Source organism: Myotis brandtii, unplaced genomic scaffold (genome assembly GCF_000412655.1).
Source record: "Myotis brandtii unplaced genomic scaffold, ASM41265v1 scaffold684, whole genome shotgun sequence".
Classification (NCBI taxonomy): Eukaryota; Metazoa; Chordata; class Mammalia; order Chiroptera; family Vespertilionidae; genus Myotis; species Myotis brandtii.
The window spans coordinates 104,730-123,281 of record NW_005370673.1 but is presented as its reverse complement, the minus strand read 5'-3'; the positions used below and the strand labels follow the sequence as shown (position 1 = coordinate 123,281).

Below are 18,552 nucleotides of genomic sequence, written 5' to 3'. Positions count from 1 at the left end.
GAAAAAAAAAAAAAAAAAAAAAAGAAAAATAAATAAGCAAGAATAGCCAGAAAAACCCTATTAAACCAAAATGCTACAGGCACAGAAATAAAAAGAACAATGATATAGAATGAAAAATCTAGAAAGAGGTCCAAATACATATGAAAATTTAAAGATAAAGGGGTACCTCAAATAAATGAGGGAAAGAAACATTTCGTTTTTGTTTTTTTTAAAGAAATAAGTGATGAGAACCAACCAGTCATTTGGAAAAAGATTAACCTGGATCTATTTCTCCTATTTAGCTGGATAAATTCCAAATGAATTAATATATAAATGTAAAAAATCAATTCAAACATTGGAAGACGGTGAATTTAAATATAACTGGAAGGGAGTAAAACCTTCTTAACTATGACTCAAAATCCAGGAGTAATAAGAGAAAGACTGTTATGTTATAAAACTAAAAAAATCTGCATGACTAAACAGCAACAAAAATGATTATATGGTGAGCAGAATAAAAAGACCAATGTCAAAGAGGGAAACCAGATTAAAGAGCTCCTAAAAATGGAAAAAGATGATAAAGACCAACAACCGGATACTGACAGAAATAGTGTCAAAAGATATGAATAGCTGTTCTTAAGAGAAATGCAAAAATACACATTTGGAAAGATGACAAAGCTCACTCATATTTAAAAAATGTGAATTAAAACTACGCTGAAATACCATTTCTCACCATCAGATGGCAAAAATCCAAAAGTTTGACAACACATTGAGGGGGTGAAGCTGTGGAGAACGGCACTCTGCACACTGCTGGGAACCAGAGGAGATATAGCCTTTGGGAGGAGGGATCTGGTGGGACCCAGCAGAATCACACACACATTTACTCTTCACTGCAATCCCATTCTAAAAATCTACTTCCAAGTTACACTGAGGTGAAATGTGCAAGGCCAGGCACACATGCTCAGCGAGGATTAGAAACCCAGTGCCCACCTATGGGACAGCGGGCTGAGTGGACACCGCGAAAGCAGTCAGTGGGAAAGGACACACTGCCTGGCCTGTGGGGGGACTGAGTCTATGATGTGTTATTTACATATGAAAAACCGAGCAGGTGTTGGAGAGTGTGGACTGTGCTGCATTTCATGTAACATGCAAAGAGGAAAAGGAATACATGTCTACGTTTTTGGTCCAAAAAGTAAACATAACAAGGGTAAAAGAAAATCTAATAAAAATGATTACCTACAGGGAAGGCAGAAACAGAAGCCAAGTGTCCCTAAAAGTACCTTTGTACCAGTGATTTCAATTTAAGAACTCATAGCTGTTTTACCTAATTCAAAAACAAAATGGAATTGCCCTGGCTGGTGTTGCTCAATGGTTAGAGTGTCGACGCACACACTGAAGGGTCACTGGTTTGATTCCAGCCAAGGGCACATATCTGTGTTGCAGGTTTGATCCCCGGCCCTGGTCGGGGAGCATGTGGGAGGCAACCAATTGATGTGTCTCTACATGGATGTTTCTTTCTCTCTCTTCCCTCCCTACCCCTCTCCTTCCTTTCCACTCTCTCTAAAAATCAATAAAAAAAATATCCTTGGGTGAGAATTAACAAAAACAAAAAACAAAAAAAAGGAACTAAGGTGGGAGGAAGCGATTTCTGAAAGTAGAAAATAAACTGTAACCCTTGGTCAGTGCTGGTCTAATCACAGGAAGAGCTATTCCCATTGACCTTGAAATGCAGATGACCGGAAGTACAAGAAAACAATCCCAAGCATGTTTTTGGGGGCTTGTTGTTGTTACTTTGGAACTATTAATATTTATTATAGAACAAAACCAATGTCTGTTACCTTAATGTGTCAATAACATCTGAGGAGCAGAAACCACGTGAGCAGCCTGCCCCGTCTGAGGAGCAGCAGCCACACGAGCAGCCTGCCCATGAGTGAGAAGCGGCAGCCCCACGCAGCCCGCCCCCATCCGAGGAGCAGCAGCTGAGCAGCCCACACCCTCCTCCTGTCTGAGGAGCAGTAGGTGTGCGAGAAACCTGCCCCCATCCAAGGAGCAGCAGCTGCATGAGCAGCCTGCCCCCATACGAGGAGCAGTAGCAGTATGAGCAGCTCATACCCATACAAGGAACAGCATCGCTGCGAGCAGCCCGCTCCCATTCAAGGAGCAGTAGCCACCCAAGCAGCCTCCCACAGTATGAGGAGCAGCAGCCACACGAATAGACCACCCACGTCTGAGGAGCGGCAGCCCTGCGCAGTCCACACTGGTCCGAGGAGCAGCACACACACGTGCAGCTTGCTCCCGCCCGAAGAGAAGCAGCCACGCAAACAGTCCATCCCCCATCCAAGGAGCAGCAGCCACGTGAGCAGACAGCCCCCGTACAAGGAGCAACAGCTGCATGTGCAGGCTCACTCCGGCCCAAGGAGCAGCAGCCGCCCGAGCAGCTTGCCCCTGTCAAAGGAGTACCAGCCACATGAACAGACAGACCGACCACATCTGAGGAGCGGCAGCCCTGTGCAGTCCACACTGGTCCAAGGAGCAGCAGCCACATGCAGTCTGCACCTATCCGACGAGCAGCAGCTGGGTGAGCATCCTGCCCCCATTTGAGGAGCAGCAACCGCACGTAGAGCTCACTCCCGCACGAGGAGCAGCAGCCAGGGAAGCATCCCATCCCCCATCTGAAGAGCAGTAGCCCTGTAAGCAACCTGCTCCTGTCCAAAGAGCGGCAGCCTCACGAGCAGCCCGCCCCATCTGAGGAACAGCAACAGCGTGCAGCCAGCCCCGATCCAAGGAGCAGCGGCCACGTGAGCAGTCCGCGCCCATCCGAGGAGCAGAAGCAACGTGAACAGGCCGCTCCTGTCCAAGGAGCAGCAGCCATGCTCAACCCGCACCCACATGAAGAGCAGCAGCCTCGTGATCAGTCCAACCGTGTCCAAGGAACATTAGCTGGACGAGCAGCCTCACCTATCAGCCAGAGGAGACAACACTGCTGCGAACAGCACCCACCAGAGGAGCCGCTGCCAACTGAGGAGCAGCCACTACTGCGACCACTTGAGGGGCAACTGCAGCCCGAGGAACCATTGCCACCCAAGAAGCAGCCACTGCATGACTCGACATCTAGATCAGTTGGTGAGACCAAAAATGGGTTGACAAAGAAACGCCCAAAGGAAAGAAAAGGACAAATCGCCAGAAAAGCAGCTAAGTGAAACAGAGGCATGCAATATGTCAGAAAATAATTCAGCATAAGGGTCCTAGAGTGCATAAACCGGATGGAGGAAAAAAAATCAACAACTTATGTAAGAATCAAGAAGAAATAAGGAGTGATATAACTGCAATAAAAAAGACCATGGAAAGTTTCAACAGTAGACTAGGAGAAGTGGAGGACCAAATTAGCGAATTAGAAGCCAAGGAAGCAAAAACACTCCCAAACGGTACTGCAAATGGAGAAAAAAATTAAAAGACAGGAGGAGAGCCTAAGGGAGCTTTGGGACAACATGAAATGAAACAATATACGAATAATAGGGGTGCCAGAACAACAGAAAGAGGAACAAGGATTAGAAAACCTATTTGAAGAAATAATGTCAGAAATCTTCCCTGAGGGGGGGAAGAAAAAAGTCACACAAGCACAGAGAGTCCCAAACAAGATGAACCCAAAAAGACCCACACCAAGACACATCATAATTACCATGGCAAATGTTCAGGACAAAGAGAGACGCTTAAAGGCTGCAAGAGAGAGAGATGGAAAGTTACATACAAGGGATCTCCCATTAGATTATCAAATGATTACTCAACAGAAACACATCAGGCCAGAAAAGAATGGACGGAAATCTACAAAGTGATGCAAAGCAAAGGACTGAATCCAAGAATACTCTATCCAGCAAGGCTATCATTCAAAATTGAAGGGGAAATAAGAAGCTTCACAGACAAAAAAAGGCTAAGGGAGTTCATCACCACCAAGCCAGCAATGCAAGAAATGCTAAAGGGACTGGTGTAAAAAGAAGAAATAAAAAGCCCAGAAAGAAAACAGCCACACAAAAAAAGAAATGGCTACAAACAAGTACCTTTCAATAATAACTTTAAACGTAAATGGACTAAATGGTCCAATCAAAAGACATCGAGTGGCTGAATGGATAAAAAAACATGACCCATACATTTGCTGTCTACAAGAGACCCACCTCATTAAAAGGGACTCACACAGACTGAAAGTGAAGGGATGGAAAAATATCTTTCAGGCAAATGGAAATGAAAAAAAAGCTGGGGTAGCAATACTTATATCGGACAAAATACATCTCAAAGTGAAGGCCATAACCAGAGATAAGGAAGGCCACTTCATAATACTAAAGGGATCAATACAACAAGAAGATATAACCCTGGTAAACATATATGCACCCAATGCAGGAGCACCCAAATACATAAAAAAAACTCCTGGAAGGTATCAATGGAGAGATAGAGATCAACAACAATACAATCAAAGTAGGGGACTTTCATACACCACTGACATAACTGGATAAATCCTCTAGACAAAAAATCAGCAAAGAAACAGAAATCCTAAATGACTCACTAGATCAGATGGACTTAATTGACATCTTCAGAACACTTCACCCCAAAGCCATGGAATATACATTCCTCTCAGGTGCTCATGGGACATATTCAAAAATAGACCACATATTGGGTCACAAACAAAGTCTCCCCAAATTCAAGAAGATTGAAATCATAAAAAGCTTCTTCTCAGACCACGATGGCATAATGTTAGAAATAAACTACAATAAAAACAACCCAAAATACTCAAACACTTGGAAGCTGAATAGCATGTTATTAAATATTGATTGGGTTACCAATGAGATCAAAGAAGAAATTAAAAACATCCTGGAAACTAATGACAATGAAAACACAACAATCCAAAACCTTTGGGACACAATGAAAGCAGTCCTGAGAGGGAAGTTTATAGCTCTACAGGCCTACCTCAACAAACAAGAAAAAATGGTAGTAAATCATCTAAATCTACAGCTCAAAGAATTAGAAAGAGAGCAACAAGAAAACCCCAGAGTGAGCAGAAGGAAGGAGATAATAAAGATTAGAGCAGAAATAAATGACATAGAGACCAAAAAAACAATACAGAAAATCAATGAAACCAAGAGCTGGTTCTTTGAAAGGATAAACAAGATTGACAAACCTCTAGCCAGGCTCACCAAGAAGCAAAGAGAGAGGACCCAAATAAACCAAATCAGAAATGATAGAGGCGAAATAACAACAGACCCCACAGAAATACAAATGATTGTTAAAAAATACTATGAACAACTCTACTCCAACAAACTAGACAACCTGGAGGAAATGGACAAATTCCTAGGAAAATACAACATTCCAAAACTTAATCAGGAAGAATCTAAAAATCTCAATAGGCCAATAACTATGGAAGAAATTGAAGCAGTCATCAGAAAGCTTCCAGCAAACAAAAGCCCAGGACCAGATGGCTTCTCAGGGGAGTTTTACCAAACTTTCAAGGAAGAACTAAAACCTATCCTCCTCAGACTACTACAAAAAATTCAGGAGGAAGGAACACTTCCAAGCTCATTCTATGAAGCCAGCATCACCCTAATACCAAAACCAGGTAAAGACAACACAATGAAAGAGAATTACAGGCCAATATCCCTCATGAACATAGATGCCAAAATCCTCAACAAAATCTTAGCAAATCGGATCCAACAGTACATCAGAAAGATCATACACCATGACCAAGTAGGATTTATCCCAGGGATGCAAGGATGGTACAACATCCGTAAATCAATAAACGTAATACATCACATAAACAAATTGAAAGAAAAAAACCACATGGTCATATCAATTGATGCAGAAAAAGCATTCGACAAAATCCAACACCCATTTTTGATAAAAACTCTCAGCAAGGTGGGAATAGAAGGATCATACCTCAACATAATAAAAGCCATATATGACAGGCCCACAGCCAACATCATACTCAATGGACAAAAACTAACACCATTTCCCCTAAGAACAGGAACAAGACAGGGATGCCCACTCTCACCACTCCTCTTCAACATAGTCCTGGAAGTATTAGCCATTGCAATTAGACAAGAAGAAGAAATAAAAGGCATCCAAATTGGAAAAGAGGAAGTAAAACTGTCCTTATTTGCAGATGACATGATATTATACATACAAAACCCTAGAGACTCCATCAAAAAGCTACTAGACTTAATACATGAATTTGGCAATGTAGCAGGATACAAAATTAACCCCAAGAAATCTGAGGCATTTCTATACACCAATAGTGAACTTTCAGAAAGAGAGATTATAAAAACAATCCCATTTACCATCGCACCAAAAAAATTAAGCTACCTAGGAATAAACTTAACTAAAGAGGTAAAAGACCTCTACTCAGAAAACTACAGGACGTTGAAAAAAGAGATAGAGGAAGACATAAAGAGATGGAAGAACATACCATGTTCTTGGATTGGTAGAATCAACATCATTAAAATGTCCATACTACCCAAAGCAATCTATAAATTCAACGCACTTCCCATTAAAATACCAATGGCCTACTTCAAAGATCTAGAACGAACTCTCCAAAAATTCATCTGGAATAAAAAAAGACCCCGAATAGCTGCAGCGATCCTGAGAAAGAACAAAGTAGGTGGGATCTCAATGCCAGATATCAAGCTGTATTACAAAGCCACTGTTCTCAAAACTGCCTGGTACTGGCACAAGAACAGACATATAGATCAGTGGAATAGAATAGAGAGTCCAGAAATTAGCCCGAACCAATATGCTCAATTAATATTTGACAAAGGAGGCAAGAACATACAATGGAGCCAAGATAGTCTCTTCAATAAGTGGTGTTGGGAAAATTGGACAGATATATGCAAGAAAATGAAACTAGACCACCAACTTACACCATACACAAGAATAAACTCAAAATGGATAAAGGACTTAAATGTACGACAGGAAACCATAAAAATTCTAGAAGAATCCAAAGGCAACAAAATCTCAGACATATGCCAAAGCAATTTCTTCACTGATACAGCTCCTAGGGCAGTTGAAACTAAAGAGAAAATGAACAAATGGGACTACATCAAAATAAAAAGCTTCTGCACAGCAAAAGAAACCATCAACAAAACAACAAGAAAACCCACTGCGTGGGAAAACATATTTGCCAATGTCATATCTGATAAGGGCCTAATCTCCAAAATTTATAGGGAACTCATACAACTTAACAAAAGGAAGATAAACAATCCAATCAAAAAATGGGCAAAGGACCTAAATAGACACCTTTCAAAAGAGGACATTCAGAAAGCCAAGAGACATATGAAAACATGCTCAAAGTCGCTAATCATCTGAGAGATGCAAATCAAAACAACAATGAGGTACCATTTCACACCTGTCAGAATGGCTATCATCAACAAATCAACAAATGACAAGTGCTGGAGAGGATGTGGAGAAAAAGGAACACTTGTGCACTGCTGGTGGGAATGCAGACTGGTGCAGCCACTATGGAAGACAGTATGGAGTTTCCTCAAAAAACAAAACATGGAACTCCCATTTGACCCTGTGATCCCACTTCTAGGAATATATCCCAAGAAACCAGAAACACCAATCAGAAAGGATATATGCACCCCTATGTTCATAGCAGCACAATTCACCATAGCTAAGATTTGGAAACAGCCTAAGTGCCCATCAGTAGATGAATGGATTAGAAAACTGTGGTACATCTACACGATGGAATACTATGCTGCTGTAAAAAAGAAGGAACTCTTACCATTTGCAACAGCATGGATGGAACTGGAGAGCATTATGCTAAGTGAAATAAGCCAGTCAATGAAGGAAAAATACCACATGATCTCACTCATTTATGGATAATAAAGACCATTATAAACTGATGAACAAAAATAGATACAGAGGCAGAGCAGCCTTGAACAGACTGTCAAACTACAGCGGGAAGGCTGGGGAGGGTTGGGGGGCGGGAGGGGGTAGGAAGAGATCAACCAAAGGACTTGTATGCGTGCATATAAGCATAATCAATGGACACAAGACACTGGGGGTAGGGGAGGGTGGGGGAATGTCAAGGGGGGTAAAAAAAAGGAGACATATGTACTACTCTTTGTAATACTTTAAGCAATAAAACAATTTAAAAAAAAAAGAAATGAAATCTGTCATCTTTAACATCCACTGAAAATATCGATAACAGCTTACATCCTTCTCTCTTTCTACATGTTGCCTAGCTCTGTCCACACAGAGAGCCCAGAGTGGTGACAACCCAGGGCCAGTGGGTGTGCTCCAGCACCCAGCCGAGGGCTTCTGAAGCCTCCCAACAGCCGAGCGCTGGTGAGAGGTACTGGATCTGGGCGGGACGAGCACAGGACGAGCCTGGACAGTCTGAGCAACAAGAAAAGACTGACTGCAGCCCTGGCCAGTGTGGTTCAGCTGGTTGGGCGGCGTCCCATACACAGGGCACAAGCCCGGTGTTGAGCTCGATCCCCGTAGGTGGTGTGCAGGATCCATGTTTCTCTCTAACATCGATGTTTTTCTCTTCCTCTTCCTTCCTTCCTGTCTAAAAATATTTTTTAAAAATGAATGTCATAGATGAAAACTTATTAAAAATAGCAAAATTCATGGGTTTCTACTGATATTGAAAAACATAAACTTCTCTGGTCCCCTCTAGGGGGTGCTGGGCACTAATTTCTTATTTGGAAAATAACTGAGCAGTTATCCTGCTTTTACTAACTACATAATTGATGAAATTCTGTTTTTATGGAATAATCAAAGGTAATAAGAGAATGAAATGAAAACAAAAATTATTCTATCTACTACTAGTAACAGATGGTCAGTAAGCAGCATGGCTGTGAGAATAATGCCTTAAAAGTGGCACGCAGCCATGTTAACCATTATCGTTATTTATTTCAAAGGGGAATGAGAAAGGGACTGAGCATGATGGGGCGGAAGGGGTCTCTGTGCTACGAAGACTTGGCGGCACCAACTCCCAGGCCTGGCCCAGGTGCTCAGCAGGAGGAAGAGCTGAAAGCATGTGACTCTGCCCACCAGCGGTGGCATCTACTCTCCCTCCTGAGCCTGGCTGGCTGTGAGCGGTCTGAGCAGCGTGTGGCGGGAGTGAGGGTCCACAAGGCCGGAGCTCCCACAGACCATCTGAGACGATCACGAAGGAGGCCAGGCAGCCGGCTGGAGGGTGCAGCCCCTGGCAGGGAGGTGGCACAGCCCACAGCAGCACAGCCTGACAGCAGCATAGTCCCATTGCGTCACCCCCTTTTGCTCAGTGGGCAAGTCACAGCTTCCTGCTGCCTTGGTTTTCCAATATGTGAAATAATAGTAGCAAAATTCATAGGGTTAGTGTGAAGATTAAATAAGATTATATAGACAAAAATTCATAGAAGGGTTCATGGCACGTGGATTACTTTGTAATATTGAATATGATAGGTGCCTCCCATATTTTACCGTGAACTGTCTTCAGGATAACGCTGTCCTACTGCTTCTTGGAGCTGGACGTTAAGAAAAGACACATTTTGCCAGGTTTCCTTTTCTCTTATTTTGTCAAAAATTGATGTGTAGAAGTCATACATGGTATCTCCACCCTCCATTAAAAAAAAATTCCTCATGGCCTGCAAGTACTCCACCAACCTGAAGGGAGAGAAAATAAGCAACACGAGCCAGGATTCTCCATCAGTAACAGGTTTGTATGCTACCATTTCCAGTGAAACAGGTTTACATGCCACAATGACTAAAATCAGAGACACTAACACCTCTTAAATACATTGTTAATAATAAAAATAGTATGTGCTTTATTTTAATAATCAGAAAGTTATTTTTCCATCACGTAGAAAACTGGGCAGTCACAAAAGTGTAATAAAAAATAGTGACTACAGCCCTGGCTGGTGTGGCTCAATTGGTTGGGCATCATCCCATACACTGAAAGGGTGCAGGTTTGATTGCCAGTTGGGGCACATACAGGAGGCAACTGATCAATGTTTCTCTCTCTCTCTGTCTTTCTCTCTCCCTCCCTCCACCCCTCCTTATCTTCTAAAAAATCAATGAAAACATATCCTCTGGTGAGGATTAAAAAAAAAAAAGTGAATCCAAATCCTACTATTCATAGTGAATTTCCACTGTTAATATTTGGGGTATTTCTTCCTAGTCTTTTTTCTATGCATTAAAAATATATAGTCCTCATTATATAACACTAGAGGCCCGGTGCACGAAATTTGTGCAAGAGTAGGCCCTCACAGCCCCTGCTTTGTCCAGAAGGTCCTCCGGACGGTCATTCCGCTGTTTGGCTGTTTGGTCAATTTGCATATTACGCCTTTATTATTATAGATATCCTGCTTTTTAAGTTTTAAGAACAAAATATGTCATTAAATACTCTGTATAAATATTATTTGTATGAACTTTACAAAATTCACACATGATATGAATATGGCATATTTATAGATAAGCCATAATTTAAAGAACTGGCAATTTCATGTTTTTTACTCTGATAGCAAATTTTGTGATGGGCATTTTGTGCGACATGCTTTATCTGTTTTTCTTTTGGGATAGCATCTCAGAAACAAAAAATTAAATTTCACAACATAGTTAAGAAAACATTAATGGTTAACTGATTCTTTCAAAAGAAAATTGTTTACTGCATAACTATTTCCTACTCTAATAAAGCTTAACTTGAAATACAGGTTTTAAAATAACCTCAACTGTTCTTAAAGTACAATAAACTACAGACTACTTCCAAAACAGAACTCCTTTATACCTGTAATCTTTCTTCAGCGTTTGCATGAGGTTTCCACAGCAATCTAGATACTGCTTGTCAATATGGGGATAGAGGCAAGATCTCAGCGTGAATTCAAACGTCTGGCACGTCACAGATTCTGAGGATCTATCCATACATACATCTCCACCAGCAAACTTCTCGTGAAAGTCACTCTGTTCCAAATACAACCTTTACACACACAAAAAAATGAGTCTTCTTTTTAAGAGCAGCTGTCAAGAGAATTTTCTTAAACTCCAGAGTACCATTTTGTTAGTCTTAAATTACCAACTATTACAGAAAGAGAAAGTCTTTTTCCTCAAAATATACTTTGAGTGGCCCTAGCTAGTTGCTCAATGGTTAGAACGTGGGCCCATGGACTGAAGAGTTGCAAGTTCAATTCCAGTCAAGGGCATGTGCCTCAGTTGTGGGCTCGATCCCCGGCCCTGATCCGGACTTGTGTGGGAGGCAACCAATCGATGTGTCTTTCTCACATCCATGTTTCTCTCTCTCTCACCCCCCCCACCTCCCTTCCACTCTCTCTAAAAAAAAAAAAAAAAGAAAAAAATCAATGGAAAAAATATCCTCGGGTGAGGATAAACAAAACAAAATAAAATACTTTGGGTGGATCAGTTTTTCAAAGTCACTTTTGTCTTTAGGATCAAGTACTTGTAGCCCTTCGGTTGCTGGTAGTGAGTGACGGCCATTAGATGATGAGGGGCACTGTGTTGGTATTAATCCCTAAATGCTTCAAAGGGTCAAGGTACATTCTGCACATAAGGAAGGTCTAACTCAATATTTCTGATGTCCGTCCATAACCCAGACTTAAAAAAAATCCTCACCCAAGGACATGCATAGAGGAAGGGAGTGGGGGGAAGCATTGTTGTGAGAGAGAAACATCAATGGGTTGCCTTCCAAACACGCCCTAACTGGGAATTGAACCAGCAACCTTTTTGTGCACAGTACGATGCTCAACCAACTGAGCCACCCGGCCAGGCAGAACCCAGACTTTTTAGAGCATCTCCAGTTCCAGTGATAGCACTCCCTTGGGCCTAGGGCACGTGATAATCTGTGGACTTTCACCAACATGGAGGCCAAATGAGACACCTGAAATAAGTGAACACAGTATCCTGTATTCCATTCATGAGGTAGGAGAGGCTACAAAGTTTTTATTTTTAAGGCTGGAAAGCCCCACCTAGCAGAAATAAACCATTACTAAATCCTGCACAGATTCTGCTATTTCAACCATCAAAGATGTTGCAGTTGGATTTCACCTGGCAAAGTTGACTGCCAGTAGGGGGTCGTGAGCATCGTCCAGCTCCAGGTGTCGTTCTGCAATGGACTGCATCCTAATGAGGTTCCCCTGGGCTGCCTGCTGCTCAGTGAGGGGCTGTGTATGGGCTTCTTCTCCATGTCGAAGGCGTGACTGCACAGATTCCAGGAAGAGGCTATATAAGCCTTTTCTTCCTGCATCTAAAACATAAAGAAATATGTCAAGTTACTTAATGTTATTAGCCATGTTCTAGTAAATAATATAAGTAGCATTCAGAATTACAGTGGGGCCTTGACTTACGAGTGTCTCTCGGCCGATTTTTTGCTTTGAGTTGCGAGCTAAAATTCGGGTTACGAGCCAGCTTCAGATACCCCACCGCTAGTTGGCGCAGCGAACATCACAGTGAACACCACAACATCAGCCCAGCATCACGTGTCTCACTCGTTCACTTTATGATTTGACATACGAGTAATTTGAGTTACGAGCTCCATCACGGAACGAATTAAACTCGTAAGTCAAGGCCCCACTGTATTATGCAACTTTGTCTAAATATAGCCTGGTATTTTTCCTTTGGATTATGAGGGTCTATTCCTGTTTCGTTACCTTTAAAATACAGTGCCACTAAACATTTTTACATTCTGTCAGACAACTGCAAAATTCATGGTGAAACATTAAAGTGTCAGACAACTGCAAAATTCATGGTGAAACATTAAAGTGTAACCTAATTTTTTTCTGAACAAGGTAACACCCCTAAACAGGATACTTGAAAGTTAAGTTACTATGATACCGTACAGCACTTTGATAATAACACTAAGGGAAGTCTTAATTTTACTGGAAAAAAACACTTCAAACAGTGGCCTTGAAAAGCTCAAGACATTTTACTATTCATTCAAAAGAGAAATATTACAAAGTGAAAATATTATTAAAGCACATAAAAAAGATATGAGATTTCTGGTCAAGATGCTGGTGTAGGTAAACGCAGTACTTGCTGCCTCCCACAACCACATCAAAATTACAACTAAAATACAGAATCACCATCATTCAGAACCATCCGAAATCCGGCTAAATGGAAGTCCTACAACTAGAGGATTAAAGAAGAAAGCACACTGAGGCTGGTGGGAGGGGCAGAGCCATAGAACAGAGTGGTCTGACACCCATGTGTGGTATTCTTTTAATTGGGAGGGATATCTTGGTTGTGGAGGTCTATGTGAGAAGCAAGGTGTCCCAGCCCCACACCAGAGCCCTCAGCCAAGGGTTCCAGAGCTGGGAAGAGCATCCCTGTAACTTCAGGCTGTAAAAACCATTGGGGACTATGACTGAGTGACACAGGCTGCTGGTGTCACGGGTGTTCCTCTTAAAGGTTCAGCACATGAACTGACACTGACTTGCTGCCTCTGAGCTCCAGCGCTCGGGCAGTAGCTGGAAAGGTGCAGGAGATATGGGGAGGAACTGAATTGTTTGGCATCAGGGTGGGAACTGGGGGGCAGCATTCTCCTAGACACGGGTGCTGTCATTGTTCCTATGCTGAGCCCTCCCCCAACAGAGCCCGCAGACAGGCGTCATATCTGAGTCTCCATAAACCTGGCTCACACTCTTCACCCCACCCTGGTGACTCCCTGAGATCCCACCCCATACAATTTGCAGCCTGAATCCAAGCTGTTGCAGTGGTCTTACCAAATGAATAGGCTCTCCTGGCTCAGACTTCACACTTTGCTAAAATCTTTCGAACAAGCAGCAGCTGGCCTCAGCATGTCCCATACCTCTCAATAAGAGGGCCCAGGCCTGGCACTAGCAGCAGCCTGCCTTGTTTCACAGCATGGCCTCTCCTCAGCACCTCTAAGCCATAGATAAGTAGCAGCCATCTGCAGATCACTCCGCAGCTCGTGCCAGGTGGTCCTAGGCAGAGGATAGGCAGTAGCTGACTTTGCACCTCCCTGGAGGCCCCAGAACCAGTGCACCCTACAGTGGACAGCTTTATACCATAGCAGATTACAACTCTACACATCTACGAGTGATACACTCAAGCGGCAGACTCAGCGAGCAGCAAAGCCCCACTAAAGCAAGTCCTGCTCCATAAGGGTGCCTCCTACACAGCATCTCTCCCACTGTAGTTGCAGCTGGTCCTCACAGCCTATTGGCCTGGAGGTCAACTCCTCCCAGTGATGCCAACAATCAAGGTTCAACTACAGGGTGTGCCCACCTAGAGTGCCCAGCTCAGGTGATTGGGGAGGCTGAGCCACTGGGCCCCACAGGACACCTACTACACAAGGCCACTCTACCAATTCCAGGAGACATAGCAGCTCTACCTAACACATAGAAATAAACAGGGAGCAGCCAAAATGCGGAGACAAAGAAACATGTCACAAAAGCAAGCAAAACTGGATACAGAGTTCAAAACCATGGTTATAAGGTTAGTCAAGGATTTTTATGAGACTTTCAAGGATCTTAGTGAGAATATCAAAGACATGAAAAAGGACCCATCAGAAATGTGTGGGGCTGGGACACCTTGCTTCTCACATAGACCTCCACAACCAAGATATCCCTCCCAATTAAAAGAATACCACACATGGGTGTCAGACCACTCTGTTCTATGGCTCTGCCCCTCCCACCAGCCTCAGTGTGCTTTCTTCTTTAATCCTCTAGTTGTAGGACTTCCATTTAGCCGGATTTCGGATGGTTCTGAATGATGGTGATTCTGTATTTTAGTTGTAATTTTGATGTGGTTGTGGGAGGCAGCAAGTACTGCGTTTACCTACACCAGCATCTTGACCAGAAATCTCATATCTTTTTTATGTGCTTTAATAATATTTTCACTTTGTAATATTTCTCTTTTGAATGAATAGTAAAATGTCTTGAGCTTTTCAAGGCCACTGTTTGAAGTGTTTTTTTCCAGTAAAATTAAGACTTCCCTTAGTGTTATTATCAAAGTGCTGTACGGTATCATAGTAACTTAACTTTCAAGTATCCTGTTTAGGGGTGTTACCTTGTTCAGAAAAAAATTAGGTTACACTTTAATGTTTCACCATGAATTTTGCAGTTGTCTGACAGAATGTAAAAATGTTTAGTGGCACTGTATTTTAAAGGTAACGAAACAGGAATAGACCCTCATAATCCAAAGGAAAAATACCAGGCTATATTTAGACAAAGTTGCATAATACAGTGGGGCCTTGACTTACGAGTTTAATTCGTTCCGTGATGGAGCTCGTAACTCAAATTACTCGTATGTCAAATCATAAAGTGAACGAGTGAGACACGTGATGCTGGGCTGATGTTGTGGTGTTCACTGTGATGTTCGCTGCGCCAACTAGCGGTGGGGTATCTGAAGCTGGCTCGTAACCCGAATTTTAGCTCGCAACTCAAAGCAAAAAATCGGCCGAGAGACACTCGTAAGTCAAGGCCCCACTGTATTATGCAACTTTGTCTAAATATAGCCTGGTATTTTTCCTTTGGATTATGAGGGTCTATTCCTGTTTCGTTACCTTTAAAATACAGTGCCACTAAACATTTTTACATTCTGTCAGACAACTGCAAAATTCATGGTGAAACATTAAAGTGTAACCTAATTTTTTTCTGAACAAGGTAACACCCCTAAACAGGATACTTGAAAGTTAAGTTACTATGATACCGTACAGCACTTTGATAATAACACTAAGGGAAGTCTTAATTTTACTGGAAAAAAACACTTCAAACAGTGGCCTTGAAAAGCTCAAGACATTTTACTATTCATTCAAAAGAGAAATATTACAAAGTGAAAATATTATTAAAGCACATAAAAAAGATATGAGATTTCTGGTCAAGATGCTGGTGTAGGTAAACGCAGTACTTGCTGCCTCCCACAACCACATCAAAATTACAACTAAAATACAGAATCACCATCATTCAGAACCATCCGAAATCCGGCTAAATGGAAGTCCTACAACTAGAGGATTAAAGAAGAAAGCACACTGAGGCTGGTGGGAGGGGCAGAGCCATAGAACAGAGTGGTCTGACACCCATGTGTGGTATTCTTTTAATTGGGAGGGATATCTTGGTTGTGGAGGTCTATGTGAGAAGCAAGGTGTCCCAGCCCCACACCAGAGCCCTCAGCCAAGGGTTCCAGAGCTGGGAAGAGCATCCCTGTAACTTCAGGCTGTAAAAACCATTGGGGACTATGACTGAGTGACACAGGCTGCTGGTGTCACGGGTGTTCCTCTTAAAGGTTCAGCACATGAACTGACACTGACTTGCTGCCTCTGAGCTCCAGCGCTCGGGCAGTAGCTGGAAAGGTGCAGGAGATATGGGGAGGAACTGAATTGTTTGGCATCAGGGTGGGAACTGGGGGGCAGCATTCTCCTAGACACGGGTGCTGTCATTGTTCCTATGCTGAGCCCTCCCCCAACAGAGCCCGCAGACAGGCGTCATATCTGAGTCTCCATAAACCTGGCTCACACTCTTCACCCCACCCTGGTGACTCCCTGAGATCCCACCCCATACAATTTGCAGCCTGAATCCAAGCTGTTGCAGTGGTCTTACCAAATGAATAGGCTCTCCTGGCTCAGACTTCACACTTTGCTAAAATCTTTCGAACAAGCAGCAGCTGGCCTCAGCATGTCCCATACCTCTCAATAAGAGGGCCCAGGCCTGGCACTAGCAGCAGCCTGCCTTGTTTCACAGCATGGCCTCTCCTCAGCACCTCTAAGCCATAGATAAGTAGCAGCCATCTGCAGATCACTCCGCAGCTCGTGCCAGGTGGTCCTAGGCAGAGGATAGGCAGTAGCTGACTTTGCACCTCCCTGGAGGCCCCAGAACCAGTGCACCCTACAGTGGACAGCTTTATACCATAGCAGATTACAACTCTACACATCTACGAGTGATACACTCAAGCGGCAGACTCAGCGAGCAGCAAAGCCCCACTAAAGCAAGTCCTGCTCCATAAGGGTGCCTCCTACACAGCATCTCTCCCACTGTAGTTGCAGCTGGTCCTCACAGCCTATTGGCCTGGAGGTCAACTCCTCCCAGTGATGCCAACAATCAAGGTTCAACTACAGGGTGTGCCCACCTAGAGTGCCCAGCTCAGGTGATTGGGGAGGCTGAGCCACTGGGCCCCACAGGACACCTACTACACAAGGCCACTCTACCAATTCCAGGAGACATAGCAGCTCTACCTAACACATAGAAATAAACAGGGAGCAGCCAAAATGCGGAGACAAAGAAACATGTCACAAAAGCAAGCAAATACTGGATACAGAGTTCAAAACCATGGTTATAAGGTTAGTCAAGGATTTTTATGAGACTTTCAAGGATCTTAGTGAGAATATCAAAGACATGAAAAAGGACCCATCAGAAATGAAGCATACATTAACTGAAATAAAGAATAATTTACAGGAATTCAACAGTAGAGTAGAAGATTTCAAGAATCAAATAAACGATTTGGAATGTGAGAAAGCAAAAAACTCCCAATCAAAAGAGCAAAAAGAAGAAAGAATCCAAAAATATGAAGATAGTGTTAAAGAGCCTGTGGGACAACATCAAGCGTACCAACATTCGCATGGGGGTGCCAGAAGAAGATGAGAGAAAGCAAGATATTGAAAACCTATTTGAAGAAATAATGACAGAAAACTTCCCCTACCTGGTGAAAAAATATATATACAAGTCCAGGAAGCACAGAGTCCCAAACAAGAGGAACCCAAAGAGGCCCACACCAAGACACATCATAATTAAAATGCCAAGGGTTAAAGACAGAGAGAATCTTAAAAGCAGCAAGAGAAAAGCAGTTAGTTTCCTACAAGGGAGCTCCCATAACACTGTCAGCTGATTTTTCAACAGAAACTTTGCAGGCCAGAGGGAGTGGCAAGATATATTCAAAGTGATGAACAATGAGGACCTACAACCAAGATTACTCTACCAAGCAAAGCTCTCATTTAGAATTGAGGATCAAATAAATTGCTTCACAAACAAGAAAAGGTTAAAGGAGTTCATCATCACCAAACCAGTGTTACATGAAATGTTAAGGGTATTTTTTTAAAAATCTTTATTGTTGAGATTATTACAGATGTCCTTCCTTTTTCCCTCCATAGCTCCCTTCCACCCAGTTCCCACCCCACCCCAGGCCCTCACCACCCTATTGTCTGTATGCATATAAGATCTTTGTCTAATCTCTTCCCGCATCCCCCCCCCCCACCGCAAACCTGTATCCCCCGACACCCTCTTCCCTCTAAGAATCGTCAGTCTGTTCCATTTCCATGCCTCTGATTCTATTCCATTCACCAGTTTACTCTGTTCATCATTTTTTATTCATTTGATTTTTAAATTCACTTGTTGATAGATATGTATTTGTTGTCACTTTGTTGTTCATAATTTTTTATCTTTATCTTCTTCTTCCTGTTCTTAAAGAATACCCTTCAGCATTTCATATAATACTGGTTTGGTTGTGATGAACTCCTTTAGCTTTTTCTTGTCTGTGAAGCTCTTTATCTGACCTTCAATTCTAAATGATAGCTTTGCTGGGTAGAGTAATCTTGGTTGTAGGTTCTTGCTATTCATCACTTTGAATATTTCTTGCCACTCCCTT

At 42.7% G+C, this 18,552-nt stretch overlaps 1 protein-coding gene across 5 annotated transcripts in view; it reads right to left on the bottom strand.

The window, feature by feature from the left end:
* TUBGCP5 (tubulin, gamma complex associated protein 5) overlaps positions 1 to 18,552 on the bottom strand; it is a 135,985-nt gene that overhangs the window by 23,961 nt on the left and 93,472 nt on the right. For all 5 annotated transcript variants that reach the window (XM_014529523.1, XM_014529522.1, XM_014529518.1 and 2 more), the window contains 3 exons: positions 12,004 to 12,202; positions 10,733 to 10,921; positions 9,430 to 9,612 (listed from right to left, as the gene is read on the bottom strand). In XM_014529523.1, the coding sequence (XP_014385009.1) occupies positions 9,430 to 9,612; positions 10,733 to 10,921; positions 12,004 to 12,202 (571 nt within the window). The remainder of the gene's footprint in view (positions 1 to 9,429; positions 9,613 to 10,732; positions 10,922 to 12,003; positions 12,203 to 18,552) is intronic.